Genomic DNA, 16,302 nt, shown 5'->3' on the forward strand with positions numbered 1-16,302 from the left:
GGAGACATCCCTTCTGGTTCCTTCCCTTCTACTGACAAATGGGAGCTTCAGCAGTCACTTAACCTACTTGGGCCTCAGTTTCCCCATCTATGAAACAGGAATAATAACAACTTGCATACCTTAGACATATGGATTCTATGACTATACTCTCTCAAGACACATGAACAACTGTTTTATTGTGTTGTGGTTGTTTTAGAAACTCTGCTAATCACGTAAAGATAATTTCTCAGCTCCATTTGGCAATCGTGACCACTCAGCGGGGCTCAAATACCCTCCCCCAATATCTCTGCAACTGAACTCAAACCCCCTCTCATTTGGGAGCCTGGCCTGGAAACTAAAGGGATAGCTCTGGCCTCTTGCTTCCCATGACTATGCATCACCTGGGGCTCTCACTACTTTGTGTGTTTTCTGCTGCATGGATCAGCGGGCTGCCTTCCACCCTCCGGCATGCCTTTTGCACCCTCTCTTTGTCCCCACCACCTTCCACACAGTAGGAACTCCAGAATCTCCTGCATTAACCTCCTGTATACCCACCAACACATCACTGGCACTCCTCTCTGCCCTGTTAATGCTTCAAGCTTGAAAAGCGCAAAAGGGCACGCTTCACAGAAGTGCAGTGTTTCTCAGTCTCAGCGCTACCGACTTTTGGGGCCAGACAACTCTTTGTTGTAGGTGTGTGTCCTGTGCACTGTCGGATGTTTTGCAGCATCCCTTGCCTCTACCCACCAGATGCCAACAGCAGCCCATTCCGCCTAAGAGGTGACAACCAAAATGTCACTGGACATTGTCAAATGTCCCCTTGATGGGTAGAATTGCCCCCAGTGGAGCACCACTGGCACACAGTGAGAAAGGCACTATGAATATTTTCTTGCTACTGATGGGCACAGCCTATAAGCAGCAGGTACCCAAATCAAATAAATGATTGTAGCAAACACGTTTCTTTGGCAGGGAAGTCCACGCCACAGCCTCAACCAGCATCTCCTGAGACTGAAAGGGGAATGACAGGGGGAGCAGCCCCCCTCCTGCAGCACCCTCGGAGCCTTGAGTGAAAGGAAGGGGACAGCCCCCTAAACCCAGAGCCTATTTGCGTCTCCTCTGAGAGCATGTTCTGGAAGCGCTACACAGCGAGCATGAAGATCTTTTGTGAGATTACTTATCTCGGGCGTGTGTCACTTCTTCAGCACCATAAAACTGAAATACTTGAAATAGATGTCACTACATTTGTCATGAACTGACATGGCCAATTAATATTACAAATTCACCGTGGAGAAACGCTTCCAGCTCCCAAGGTATAAACTGCTGAACATCACAATTTCGTTGTGTAACAATGGGCCAACCTCGCCAGGGCTATAAATACGATGAAGTACAGACTGATTAAATGGTAAAAAGTGCTGTTCACCAGGAGTCTCTTTCCAGGGGTGACACTTGCACTGTGCCTAAAGTTAACAGGTACCATCCATGTCTCAGCTGCAAAATATTTTTTTTTTTGCCTCCCTTTCTTCAGGAAAAAGTTGATGCTGCATACTGTCATTTTTTTCCTCCTCACAGCGAGCAACTGGCACACTCATCATAGGACATGAAAGATTGTGGACACAAGTTGTCCCAAGTTATGTTGCTATTTAGCTGGTTTGGCTTTTTCTTCATCTTTCTTTTTCTTTCTTTCTTTCTTTTTTTCCTTCTATTAAGTGGTGTAACAGCCAAATTCTCCTCCTAATGAGGCGCAGCTGGGCCCTTGGCCCCGAAGAAATACTCATTGGAAATGCACTGGAAAATACTTGGCCTCCCTTTAACTTCCCAGGAGACAGCTTCGCCTCTCTTTGCCCCCTGGGGGTCAGCTGGCTTCTTTTCCGGTTGCCATCTTAGTGATCAAGCAGAAAAACGGCATTGTTCCAAGACACACAATGAATTTTTGGTGATTTTCAAACATTCTCCATATACTGATGCAAACAGAGGGCATGTAAAGTGAATTCCATAGGCTGTTTTAGGAGCTCAAAGGCCTTGACTTTTCTCCGCAGAAGTTTTAAGTTCCAGTGCTGAGGCTTCATTCTTTATGTGGATTGGAAGACGGCATTAAGAAAAGAGATTATGTATTAAGAAAAATAAATAGAGGCCAATAAACTACCCAAACTGAATAAACAAAGTCTGATTTGGAAATAAGGTTTTGGAGGAAGGTGAGAGCTGTATGTATGAGTGCATGAAATCGGAGAGAAATGTGTCAAAAACAAATTACAAACCTTCCAAATACAGGATTACACATGAATGGATGGTAATAATCACACATCAGTCAAATGCAATGTGCGTATTATGTCTTGCATTTCATCAAACAAGAGTTAGCTCTTGGGTCATTAATTAGCAACCTCAGTTCTCCATGCCAGAATATGAGAAAGGCTATGGTACCCTGGTCCTGTCTCAGTATCTCCTTCTCTTTTCCTTGCCTCAGTTTGCTCAAAAAGCCTTCTGAAGAAAGACAAGTCCTTTCTTTCAAAAGGAAAACATCCACGTTTCCTTCCTACAAACTTCATCATTAATGAAAACAGGAGATTGCTTTCTTCAGAGTACACTTAATTAAAGTAATTTACTAACTCTTTCACATCTAATACAAAAAAAGCTATAGGAAGTTTTATGCATTTATGTTATACTTTTTTCCTTATTCTTCTTCTCTCAACATTGGAATCTTTCTGTTTTATGAAAGCTAAACCACTCCATACAAAGAACAGTTTCCTCCAATACAAATAGAAATTACAGAAAATATAAAAATCCCACTAAACCCTTTAATCTCTAACTTTCCAAGCAGGTGAATTAATATAGAGGACATTCGAGATTTATTTTCTTTAAGCTCCCACAGTAAAGAGTGTTTCAAAGTCATTCTCAAAGCTCTGGAGATTTTTAAAATCCAAACGAACCAAGCTTAACTCTGTGGTGTGATATATAATAAAACCTACTCCAGGATTCACCTGCTTAAAGGTACATGTGGATAAGAGAAAACGCAATTAAAGAATCTAAACACGTATGAAGCAAACAGTTAAAAAGTGTGAATAAAAATTTCTTGCTTTAAGTAATAAACTTGAGCTTCTCAATGGATATTTTTAATCTTGATTTTTAGAATGGGCCCCAAAAGGAATTACTGGTGTGAATACCAGGTAAGGGAAGAAATGATGACCATGTTTCCCTGAAGGAACAAGTCTCTACCCTATGACCACAAATGTGGTACCTCTTCATCACACTGTAGCTCAGAACTGACATCATGGCCCTTTTATGCTTCTGAGTCCTTGTCCCACCACCACCTGTAAATTTCTTCTCACATTAAAAAACATGTAAATGGCTTTCTTGTCCCTAAACTTCTTGTCTTATCTAAGAAAACATTAAGCACATTTCAAATAAAAACTTTCGGTGATCAGTAGCCATGTCAAGGTTAACACCCAATCTAGGACTGCCAAGTTTAAAAAGATGGTGAGCTGGAATAGAAAGCTTTGATTTTTCAAGTTCTGATCAAAAAATACCACTGGGAGACTCCTGAGAAAGCAGAAGTGTAGTCAGAAGGCCTTTGGGGATTATTTAGGAAGAGTCATTTCTGTAATATACAGTTATGACCCAAAGTAATATTTGTTATGTATTTGTTATTCACTTTAGCAATTACTCCAACTGAATAAATAAAGTTAGCTTTGAAAATAAGGTTTTGGAGGAAGGTGAGAACTATATGCATAAATGTCTGAAATCAAAAAGATAAAAGTTAATGCTCTAGTTTTGCATAAGTGGAGGTATTCATGACATCACTGGCCTTGAAACCATATAAAACTCATTGATATCACATATGGGGCCCAAGAAATGCAACCCCTAACTCAAGAAAACAGCACACAAAATCCTAACACATTCCAGACACCACTGGATAAAGAAGATGGGTACCTAACTGAACAAGCATGTGCTAATCATTTGGCATCACCTCACATTTCACGGAAAGATAATCCACTCTAAATTAATTTTAAATTCATCAAAATACAGTTTACAGAGTAGTACACTGATGATGATTCAAGAGACACTTAAAAAAAAATTACAGCTTTCCTGAGATATAGTTCCCATATCTTTTGCCCACTGAAAGTGTTCAATTTGATGGTTTTTAATATATTCACAGATATATGCAACCATTACCACAGTCAAGAGAAATAAAGACAAAACAATAGAAAAGAAAAAAAGAAAAAAGAAAGGAGAGAAGGAAAAAAGAAGAGACTTGGAGGTACATATTCTACGTTGAGTTTCCACGGTCCTTTGTTTTTGCGGGATTTCCCGTTATTCCCCACGGTAATAGAGCTTTATTTGCCTGGTTGCCAAATAAACTCTCTTCCCAAAGAAAGTAAAAGAAAAATCAAAAGAAAACTGTTCATTCGCAAAACTGAGACTCACCAAGTTAAAAAATTAAGTTGTACAGATCAGAAATGTAATCATAGGAGACAAGCTCTGAGAGTTTTTCAATCACTGTGGTGCTGCATCAATTTAAAGTCATGTTACATTAAAGAGAAAAACGTCTTGGAGAGTCTCTTCATGTCACTTCAGATTAGATTTGTTGTTGTTATCGGGCTGTGCATTTTGTCGGCTTTATTTTACATTTTAAAGATATTGTTTAATCCCCATAAATAAGAAAATTATAACCTATGACCTATTCTCTGTTTCCCAGAGATTAGTAGACAACACAAATTAACATGAAGCGTGAAACATGCAATGTTCATCTAGATTCATATTAACATATTAACTAACTTCCTTAATCTAACATGGGGCAACTTCAAACTCAATGATTTTTTTTAAAAAAACGAAAACTCTACTCTCCTTAAGAGTTACACAAAAATCAATTTGTGGTCTACCTCCTTCCACCTAGTCTACCATGTAGGACGAAATTGGAAAATTCCATACGGTGTGTTTCAATGTGTTATCTAGTGTGACTTCCTTTATCTCACCAAGATCTCGTTAAATTGCATGTGAGTTTAGTCCTGGACTCCGAGGACTTCTAAACATCAAGTTGCATAAAAGTGACACTTCACCAATTTAAGTGATAAGTTTTCAAATTGTGAAGCGTCTAATTGCAACAATAAATTCACCTTGCTTTCCTCTATGGCCAGACATCTGTATCTTTAACAAACAAGAGTGGCAGTTTAAAAACAATTAGACTCAAAAATTCTAATGAATAAAAATCACTGTCTCTATAGATAGCACATGAACCTGGATGTGCACCAGAGAGCGTTTCAACCCTGCATGGCCCACACTGGCAGGGACATTCTGAGCTAGGAAAGACCCTTGCCTCAAAGTAAAAATGCCTTCTCTATTTTGCTTTCTTGAATGGAAACCACTCTAGACATCATAAAGCTAGAGAAAGCATTAAAACCTCCACGTGACTGTGTGAGGAGGAAGCTCTGTGGCTAGCTTGTGCTCTGGCACAAACTTCGGAAATTGGAAGAAAAGGCGAGTGGCAGCGGGCAGGTGAGACACGCTCTTCATTGTTGGGGGGATACAGCAGCGGCCAAAAGCATGGCTGAGAACATGGCGAGCATTTACATGTGGCTCTGAACAATAGTGGCAACATGCCATGGGAAAGCCTGATCACATGGGTTCACACAGGAGATAACACCTTCGTTACATGAGTGTGCTGACTGATGCCTCCCCCGAAGGCCAGAAAGCCCAGTGGCCAGGCCAGAAAAAACACTGCAGCAGTCATCTTAGTTTGGCCTAAGAAACCTGTTGCCTACACAAATGCATTTTCCCTTACAGACTGTCATCAATTTAGTGACTTTATCACTATATTTATTTACCTTAGAGGAAGGAGAGTGGTTTTCCTGTTGGTTGACAGTAGAATTGGAAAAAGAGTTGTTTGCTACTTCATATAGTCAAATTGTGACACCTGCTAACAGCTGGCCCCCTGGCCTCCCCATGCACCTTGGTCTTTTAGACCTGCATCACCCACATATTTAGCAGACCTGACAAGGACATCAAGAAAGGGAAGGGCAGGGAGGGTGAAAACAAGAGGGTGCTGAGCAGGGGTGGGCCACCTTGGCTTCTGCTTCTCATGGAAGAGGAGGCTGCTGTGGAAATAGAAGAAACTGGCACGTGAGTTTCCAGACTGGCTTCGAGTTGCCAAGGGCATGAAGCCTGGAAGGATCTTTGAGGGTCATTTGAGTCCACTGCATTTCCAGTTTATATGCTGACTTCAGAAGGAGATGGGTCTCCACGGCCTCCACGGCATACAGAATTATTTATCCCTGTACCCCTATATATTAAACACCCTTTCCCAGTAGGTGAAATAACTGTTTGCTGAGTGAATGGATGAATCTTGCTTTTAATGCTTCAAACATGTGTGAAACACTTTCTGAGATACCTGGCACCTAATAACTTTCAATAGGAGATTTCTCTTCTGAGGCCCTGTTAAGTTTTTTGGTCTCTGTTAAGGTCAGAAGCCCAGAACCTGGCAGAATAGTCTGGTAAGACTCTTATCTCGTCAGCAGAATCACATTTCTCAACACAGCCAGGATGTCGAAACAGCAGTATTCCATCTTAGGCAGCACACTAGTCCATTATTGGGACTCTTTATTATTCTTGTTCTACTGCTCACACAAAATCTACTTCCTCCCTGCCTTGTATTTTATTTTCTACCAGCGTTTTACCTATGTAACTGCTATTCTACCAGCTGGAAAGCAGGAGTCCAACCAACTACCTTCACTTTGGCCAGTGGTGCTGGGTGCTGTCTAACTACTCCACACATCCTATAAGGCAGGCAGGGAAGTCAGGACAAATCAGGAAGGAAGGCACCAGATTTTTATTACTGTAGGTATAGGACAGTGTGCTAACATCTTGTGGTGGGCAGAACAATGCCCCTTTCACCACCAAAGATGCCCAAGTCCTAATCCCCGGAACCTGAGAATAGGGTAGACTACATGGCAAAGGGGAATTCAGGTTGCAGATGAAATTAAGGTTGCCAATTCACTGAATTTAAAATAGGGAGAGGACCCTGGATTATCCAGGTGGGTCCAGTGAAAAATCACAAGGGTCCCTAAGGGTAGAAAAAGGAGGCAGGAGAAGAGAGTCCTAGGAAGAAATGACCACAAAAGAAAGGCATAGAGAGACACAGCTTTGCTGGCCACAAGAAAGGAATGTGGCCGCCTCTAAATCATGGAAAAAAGTAAGGGAAGGGACTCTCCTCTGGAACCTCCAGAAAAGAATGTAGCCCAGCGGCTACCTAAATTTTAGCCCACGGAGACCCACAGGGAACTTCTAGCCTACAGAACTGTAAGACAATATATCTATGTTGTTTAGCTGCTATGTTTGTGGTAATTTGTTATAGCAGCAGGAGAAAATGAATATACTTTGATGCAACAGATTTAACTCATCATTCAATAATATATACAGGTTTTCTATAAATTTGTAAGTGTCCAAGCAAAGTGTTAATTTACTTTAAAATAATTAAGCCAGGCTCTGGGATTGACAAAGACCAAAAAAAAAAAATTATATTTATTATTATTTCTTTTACCATTGTTATTATTCTTTTTACTTTTCAGCTGTTCATATTTAATTGACAAGAACCAGAAACTTATTTTGATGGAATGGCCCACATGAGTCACCTGATGAGACAGGCAGCCTGGCTGATGGCTGAGACCACTGTGTGGCCACGTGTTTGTGTCTCTGTTATGCCCCTGACTTGCTGTCTAGCCATGAGCCAGTTAGCACCTTGAAGACCCAGTTTGCTTATCTGTGAAATGGGAATAAAAATAGTCCCCATATCTCAAGGATCATCATGAAGATTGAAAAAGATGAGACACTGTGTAAAGCACCAAGCTCAGCACCTGAGACACAGCAGGTGCCCCACACAAGGCAGAAACAGACCCATGGGATGTAAGGGATTTGCCAAAGAGCACACAGCTAAATAGCAAAGCCAGAAACATAATGCGGTCCCCTTCCTCTGCTAGCACTCTCTTCCCAGCAATATCTTGCATCTGCTACCAAACCCTACCATGTCCCAAGCCACTGGGTTTTTAGTCCATATTGGCTTAAACAGCAAAGACAACTTTCTTACTACTCATCTCTGTTAAGCTCTTTAAATATGATTAAGTCCCAAATAATGTCATAGCAATAGAACTAAAAAGATACCAAGCAGTATTCCTAGGTTCCAGCCCAGCTCCAAATTTTTAGACAGAGAACATGTTTGGGTAAACTTTACTCATTGACTATTGATATTCAATTTATTTTCACAACTATAAGGGCAGTTCATAGGCAAACAAAGGCATAAAATCAAACTATGAAACCAACTGCAGGTCAAACTGGGTAGAGCCAAGACAGGCATTAAGGTTACAAAGAAATAAGGACCTGCCCTTGCTTTTAGCAGGCCTAGTAACTTCCTCAGGGACTCAGACATGATTGTTAGGAAAGGAAAGTGCTAGGCAGTCTGCTTAAATGGTGTAATTAGTAGGGACAACGGTTATTCTGAGGGTGGGAGTGTGATAATGGGGCTGACAGGAGCAGACACAGACTGAGAGAAAAGCATCAGACACTGTGCCTGGTGGTTTATAGGAGTCACCATCTGAACCCTCACAAAAGCCATTGAGAGGTAGGAACAATTACGAACCACATTTGCAGATGAAGACACTGAAGTTCAGAGAGGTTGAGTACTTGGTCAGAGGTCACACAAATAGGAATTGGCGGGGCTTAGACTTGGACCCTTCAGTCTGACCTTGAAGGCACTCAGATACCCTGGCAAGAGGAACATCAATGACCCTGGATGAGCCAGTGACAGGGCCAGGGATCCTGAGACCAGAGGGTCCAGCAGGTCAGTGTGAAACAAGTAGCTGAGGTGGCCGCAGCCTGGAGCCAGGTGTGCAGAGTCTCAAGCCCCAGGCAGCAGGGAAGCAGCAAGGTGAATCTGACAGGCAAATGCCCCTGCCCCGGTGGCCGACAGGGTCAGACACCAAAACACAGGCTGTACTTCATTTCAGTGCTCAACAGAGCCGAGGCAGCCATACCAAGGAGGCGCAGGGCAGAGTGTGACATGCTCACACCCCGGACAGGTCTGGAGACAGCCTCCTGAAACTGCCCTGGGGGCCCCAGAGGCCCTCAGGTCTCCAGGGCTTGTCACTCAGGCACCGAATACACTTAGTCTAATTGGATATTATTCCTTCTTTATGAAGCCAAGCAGGTTGTTACCTAGTTCCCTGGGTAAGACATTTGCAGCTTCATTTTGCAATTACATCTCCCTGGTATTTGTCATGGCACAGAAGTGAAATTTCTGTGTCTCTGGTCCCCAATGTCATCTTTTCCTTCTGTTTAAAATATAGGTGCTATGCCAGTTTTTTAATCTGTAAGCTCTTTTCCACCCTCTTCCAAAAAAAAAAAAAAAAAAGATCCTGTAATATCTGACCAATTATTTTCTCAGCCACATTAAAAATAGATGCCATTCCCATTGCCATGGTGGCAGTTATTAGAGCTGCTCACAATTGTTCTGGTTCTTCTATTCTTTAGGGCACACAGTAGGATTGCACTTCTCTGCCCTTTCAAAGTTGGGCACAGCCACTGACTTGCTTTGGTCAGTGAGTTGTGGGGGGAAGCAATATTTTTGGGTGGAAGCTTTACAAGCCAGACACTGATTTGCCGTGTTTCCTTTCCCATATTGCAGAAATAATAGTGGCATGTTGTAAGAGATGATGCCAAGGTCAGCCTAGAGCCCAGAGTGACTTTAAAGAACAAAGCCCCCTTAACTTACCCTCTTTGGTCAGATATCAGAAATGAGAAATGAACTCATTGTGTTAAGCCACTGAGGCCTGGCAGTGTTTGTTACTGCAGCAGGGTCTAGTGCATCCTGACTGATCAAAGCCATCTGAACCAGTTCAAGTTCCATCTCTGTGTTCCACGTCTTTCTCATGAGGTCAGCGTTTACTTTGCCTTCTACATGGGGCTGCCCATAAGTTATCAAGAGTGGGCCAGTCAGGCCCTCTACGTCGCAATGTCTATCCTAAATCCTGTGTCCTTTTTGGTTCCTCCCCCTCTGTGCTCCATACACTGTTTCTTGGACCTAAATTCAGATTTGGAGAACGAGAAGATATTTCTTACCACCTCATCTTGAAGAAGTTATTGGTAGACTCACCCACATTTTAGCTACGAAATTCAAATCCAGGCACAGTCAGCCTATTAGTCCTCTTGGGGCTTTCTCGAATCCAATGCAGACCACACGTGTAGTCAAGGAAGGGGCCATTCCTCCATTTGCCCCTGGCAAGCCACCACCATTCCTGGGGCCTGAGTCCTTCTGGAATGCCTTAGCTATTGTTTCCTCAGAGGTTACATATTTTTCTACAGTCCTAGATTGATCTACCTCTGCCCTCAGAGAAGAAATCAATCCACTCTTCTCCATGTAGTGAGCCTTCCTTCTGTGACAGCAGCTGATGGCCAAAGAAGGAGAGAGCTGACGTGTCCCCAGCCACACTGTTGCTGAGGCCAGAAGCTGATCTCTGGAATGAGGTCGGGACTGGGCAGGGGAGCTCCTGGCCCTGCATTCCAAGCAGGATCTCACCTGCTTACTGCCCCCCCCCACATCTTTCCCAAATGGACCAAATAAATAAATAAAAGAGTATGATCAAATAAATATAGTTCCTGTGATGATGTTCTAGGAACTTAACATGCGTTATCTCTAATGTCCAAGACAAACCAAGCTCAGAAAGGTGAAAGGCAGGTAATGACAGAGCCCGGATTTGAACCAGGTCCCTCCCACCCCACCCAACTGCCTCCCTTCATGCCTTTCCTTTGTGTTCCTCTCCCTCTGTAGTGCACATCAGCCATTCCACGTTATTCATTCTCACCCTGAACTCCTCCTTCTGGAACCTCTTTTCCACAGTATCCGTAACAGAATCAGCGCATTGCTTCTAGGCACACAGTCCAGCTGCCTGTTTTTTCTAAGTTTCCAAGGCACCTCTGTGCTTCGCCACAGAGATCTTGACAATGCAGTAGCAGCAGTGGCTGTGGTGGCAACAGCAGCAACTGCCAACATCTGCAGTGCCTTCTAGTCACCAGGGACTTTGTTAAGCAGTTCACAGGTGTGATCGCCCTCTCCTGCACCATACACTCTGCTCAAATGTCACCTCACCAACAAAGCCTTCCCCAAGAACCTGACAAGATCAGTGCTCAGCACACAGTAGGCCCACAGTATGTAAGTGATGAACAAATGAATAAAAGAATGGATGAATCAATGAGTAAATGAATGAATGAATGAATGGAAAGCACCCTTCAAAGCCACACCTCTGGACTCTTAGTGATGCCTGAGTACATCCGATGGCCACGAGAAGGCTCAACTGGTTTCGCCATCACCTTCCTGAGAGGTAAGCGCCCCCCCCCAACCCCCAGACTTTAGGAAGTTGGCAGCATGCAAATGAAACCCACAGTCTCTGTCCACTTCCACTGAGCTGTGCCAAGGCCAGAACTAAAAATAAATCCCTCTCAGTCCTCTAGCTTCTCAGTAGGAATATCTGAAGTATCTTTAATCAAACTTTAGAGGCTCAAATTGCCCACAGTTCTAGAAATGCCTCCAGTTACTATGGATTTATCAGTGAAGAGAATGAAATAAAGAAAATTTGTTTCATAGTTAAAGCCAAGGCCACTTTATCCCAGATGTACTTAAATCACTTAGCTCTTAACAGAATCTTTAACTATAAATATACTAAATTTGGTAGTAGGATAGATTAACTACAAAAGGAAATTAACACTGCCTTAGAGAATGGAGATAACATATTAAACCACTGATAGGCTACTTTTGAGAATTATAACTGGGTAGACCTAACATTTTTAAATGGATATTAGAGATGATGAAATACTACTTGGCCACCCTCTGAAACGCAAATGAATTTACATTGATTAAGGAAGCGGCGGGGGTGGGGAGGAATCTAATATTATATAAGCCCTTACATTAAAAACTTTAAACAAGCCCCAAAATGACTCCTTAGGAAATAGGTTCTGGTGACTAAGCAGTGTGTCATTAGCCCTCTGGTGAGAAAACGCAGGATTTAGTTCCATGATGAACACCTGTGTGCTGGGTTTCATCCGTGGGTGGATTAACACTCGCCTTGCAAAGCGACCGGCAGCAACAACAAAAGTTTGCAGGACTTTGTCATTAGCCCTGTTTGCATTCTCCAAAGCAAACTGACAGTCTCCTGATGCAGTACATTAAAAATCCTCAGCGGTATTGACCGCTTGAAGCCGATGCTTCCCCGTTAAATACAGCACAGCTCAATTAACAGCTCTTCAATATACAATTTAATTTTTCTTTCATCTTGATCCACAGCCTGGCTCAAAATGAGGAATGCTAGAATAGATGTACTTTGAATATTGAAGCAAGTCTTTAGAAATAAACCTATCACCCTTGTAATGATTTCTGTCATAACATAACAAAATAGATGAAGCTCAGTGTCTGGAACTTCAGCTCACACGTCATTTTTCCAACATCACCAAAACCTAGGGGTTTTTTGGGGGGTGGGTTTTATGTACTTATTTATTTTTGGCTTTTCTTTAATACTTGTTCCCAGTTATCTCTGAATGGCATTCTGCTGTTTGAGAAAAGTTTGTCCTTTTTTTTTCCTTCCTTTCTCTGTGTGGCAATTCTTGAGAAAGAATGAAGAAAATTACTATTCTGCTACTTACATGTAAGGGAAGGCATGTAACTTATAAATGAATTATGAAGGTCTTACCCTTGGAAAGACATACATATTTCATCATAAATGTGATCCATAACACTTACTCCACATACAGTATTTATATTTATACATGATTATTCAAGGTTTTCTTAATCTCAGCAAGCCCATACTTTCAGAAGCAAATCCAACATTCTCCTTTAACCTGTAAGGCACAAAATAGTATGTACGAAAGGTACCCCCAATCGACCCCACATATATACTCTCTCTCTCTGGATAGAAGGTATTAGATTTACAAAGCATACTGTGCATCAAGTGATTTCTCAAAGGTATACAATCCAATGTTCAAATAGCTTCGTGTGCTTGCTGTTTGTCAAAGACGACGATGTTTCACTTTGGACCAGAGACAATTTCTTATGTTTAAACATGTTCATAAAAACACACTTGACGGCAGTTAATGCCTTGGATAGAAGAGCATAGCACTGATGTGGATTTCTGACAGTCTGCTTGAGCTAGATGAGGAAGGAACAGGGCCCTCTCTCCCTAAGTGGCTAGGGTATCAGGGCACACAGGCTAAAACCCATTCCCGTTGTGATCAAATCATTCCAGCTGGTCTTTCAGGCTGCAGAGGAAGCCTCATTGCTGAGTTGAGATCTTGAGCACTGTCACAATCACATCATGATGACAAATGTGAACTTACTTAAAATTTACTGGTTATTATCCCATTGTATTTGATGTTCACATTATAATTTATAGCCTATTTTAAAAATTCAAAATGCATTTCATATTTTTCAACTCATTCACTGCCTATTTAGCATGAAATAGAAATTACACATAAACATGCACAGATATAAATATATACACACACAAGTACAACCATTCAAAATGACAAAACTATCCATATTTTAAACACACTCCCTCCATTCTTACTCTTCTTTCCCCGATGCTATACTGCTACTTACATAATGTGGAGGGAACTAAACAAAAGCTATGAGACTTTTTAATTGTCAGAGATAGAGCACTTAGAATTTATAGTAATTAACTAGTCGTTATTTCAAATAAGAACATTAATTGGTATGTTCAGAAAATCTGCAGCATTGCAGAATTTAAAATAAACATTACAAAGATATCATTTACAACTAATCTATATTTACCATTGAAGTGAGCTTCAAACTATATTTCTTTCTATTATGCTTTTATTGGCTACAGCACACAGTAAATGGGGTGTGTTATGCACAGCTTCCTAAACACCTAAATTTATAAAACCCAATTACATAAATTAATTAGGAATGAACACATACATTTATGCCTTTGTTTGCAACTGCAACATATTAAACATGACAAAATTAATAAATAGACCCTAAAAGAAAAAATAGTGCCATGTATTCATTTTCTATAACAGATTTTATGAGATTTAATTTGACTTATCTAGTCCTAAGGGTCATGATTCTTAATAAATATGCGCTTTCTCCACCATTTCATATATATGTAAGGGTATGTTTTTATGGTTCCTAAAGGACCAAGAATGTATAAATTCAAGAGCATTTATTTCAAGATCCACAGACAGAAGGGCAAAGAATTATTCAAATGTTATTTCTGTCTTGCTTATCTCCTACCCTGTTATCAAAGACAGGTTTTTGGTAATTAGAGTGATTCGCCATCACCTAGCTTATCATAGAAAACATCCATTAAAGCAAGCTTAGTCTTAGCTCCATGGAGGAATAAAACATTGATATATGATCAGGCAGGTCACAAGAACATGGTTGGAAAGAGATGTAAATTTTTTAATGCAAAAAACTCAGTACCCCCACAAACACCTTCCTAATATATTTAAAATAAACTAAATAGTTTTTACGTCATTGTTATTCAGAATGATCTTTTCTTGCATGGAAAATGCTGAAAGAAAATAGTCTAATTTTGAAAAGAGGTAAAAGAAAAAAGATCTGGAATGAGATCATCTCTCCTCTTGCCCCTAATCAATGCATATTCCGAACAGTTTCGTTCATACACGCCTGCAAGATTGCCAGGTTCAGAAATGTCACCTGGCAGGAATGTGTGTTTGAGCACACAGTTTTGTGCCCTGGTTTAAGAGTCCTGGTTAGGAGAAAAGCAGTGATGTTCTAAAAGCAAATCCTGTTCCAGGCCTCTGTTCCCATTACAGTTCCTGGGAAACAAATGAGATTCTTCAGGTCACAGACCACTTCAGTGGGTCATATGCTGCCCCAGGCTCCCTACTCTACCTGCCCTTGCTTGCTGCAGTAAAAGAGAGTCCCTCACCAGAATAAATAAGAATGCAGAGTTCCCTGTATCACCAGGTAAGGTGACACATGATCTGTCTTAAACAAAAGGGCCTGACTTCATCTTTATAATGCAAGATCCTCTTGCCAGGACACTGTGGGACATTCACAGTGGAAGGAGGCAGCAGCCCGAAGCACAGTTTGTAGCCTTACATCAGCCTTACATCTGCACTGCTCCATGTGGCTTCCCTGCAGCTGCCTCCAACTCAGCAGGACCAATGCATTTCTCTTCCCCAACACTTCTTCCTTTTCCTCCGCATCCTGTGCTCTGTGTTTCTGTGAAAGGTGCACCGATCCAAGCATCACCCCGGATGCATCCTATACCTCTTCCCCCATCCCACTGTCTACCTCAACACCCACCTGCGTCATCTCTCCAAGTCATTCATTCTTCTCCATCCACATCGCTGCTGCCTCCCTACAAACACTCAATGTCTTCTCCCGAAATAACTATAAGAGACTCCTGTACCAAACCTCCAAATGTGTCAGAACCAACTTCTCAAATGCTCACCTGAGCAAGGAAAAGCCACCCTCCCTCTTGCCCTCAGTATGAAGACCAAACACCTTAGCAAGGTACGAAAGGCTCTCTGTGCTCTCCCCAACTTTCTATCTGTCTTCATCTCTCACCAAAACTCAATTCTCTCCCTATGCTCCAGGCATCCTAAAGATCCATGATCTTCCCAAATGTACCTCTGCTCCCTCCTGTCTGCAGATCTTTATGTGGCAGAGCACTATGACTACAATACCATTCTTCCCTTTTCTTCGCTTTTCCAATTCCTCATAATTCTTGAAACTTCAACCCAAAAGTCACCTCCCCTAGCAAATCCTTTCTGACTCCCCATCCCACCAAGAAACTGGGTTAGGTCCTGTGGTTTCAAATAGGTCCACAAACACTTTGACAATCCTCCCCTCAAAAGGTGGAGTCTAATTCCTCATCTCTTCAGGGTGGCGTAATTCACTTTTAATAATTCACTGTTAACAAACTGAATGTGGCAGAAGTGAAAGTGACTTCAGGGCCAGGACATAAATGGCACTGTGGCTTCCACTTTGCTAACTCACTCTTGGATCCCTTGTTCGGGAAGAATCCAACTGCTATGTTGTAAGGACCCTCTAGCAGCCTATGCAGATGTCCATGCAGTAAGGAACTGAGGCCTCTTGCTAACATCCAGTGAGAAACTGAGACCTCCAACCAACAGCCATGTGAGGGCACCATCTTGGAGTTGGGTCCTTCAGCCCCAGCCAAGCCTTCAGATGACCACAGCCTTGGCCAACATCTTCACTACAACCTCATGAGACAGCTTGTGCCAGAACCACCTAGGAAAGCCATATCCCAATTCGTGACCCACAGAAACTTTGTGATAAACGTG

The 16,302-nt window shown here is 41.9% G+C and overlaps 1 protein-coding gene across 5 annotated transcripts in view; it reads right to left on the reverse strand.

Moving 5' to 3' along the window:
- WWOX (WW domain containing oxidoreductase) overlaps positions 1 to 16,302 on the reverse strand; it is a 903,487-nt gene that overhangs the window by 799,245 nt on the left and 87,940 nt on the right. The window contains exon 6 of one of the 5 annotated variants that reach the window (XM_045533591.1): positions 1,118 to 2,046. The exons of the other annotated variants lie outside the window; for them this stretch is intronic. Within the exon in view, the coding sequence (XP_045389547.1) occupies positions 1,990 to 2,046 (57 nt within the window). The 3' untranslated portion in view covers positions 1,118 to 1,989. Of the gene's footprint in view, positions 1 to 1,117; positions 2,047 to 16,302 lie in introns of those variants that run through there. 5 annotated transcript variants of the gene reach the window in all.

The sequence above is a fragment of the Lemur catta genome, chromosome 20 (assembly GCF_020740605.2).
Source record: "Lemur catta isolate mLemCat1 chromosome 20, mLemCat1.pri, whole genome shotgun sequence".
Taxonomy (NCBI): Eukaryota; Metazoa; Chordata; class Mammalia; order Primates; family Lemuridae; genus Lemur; species Lemur catta.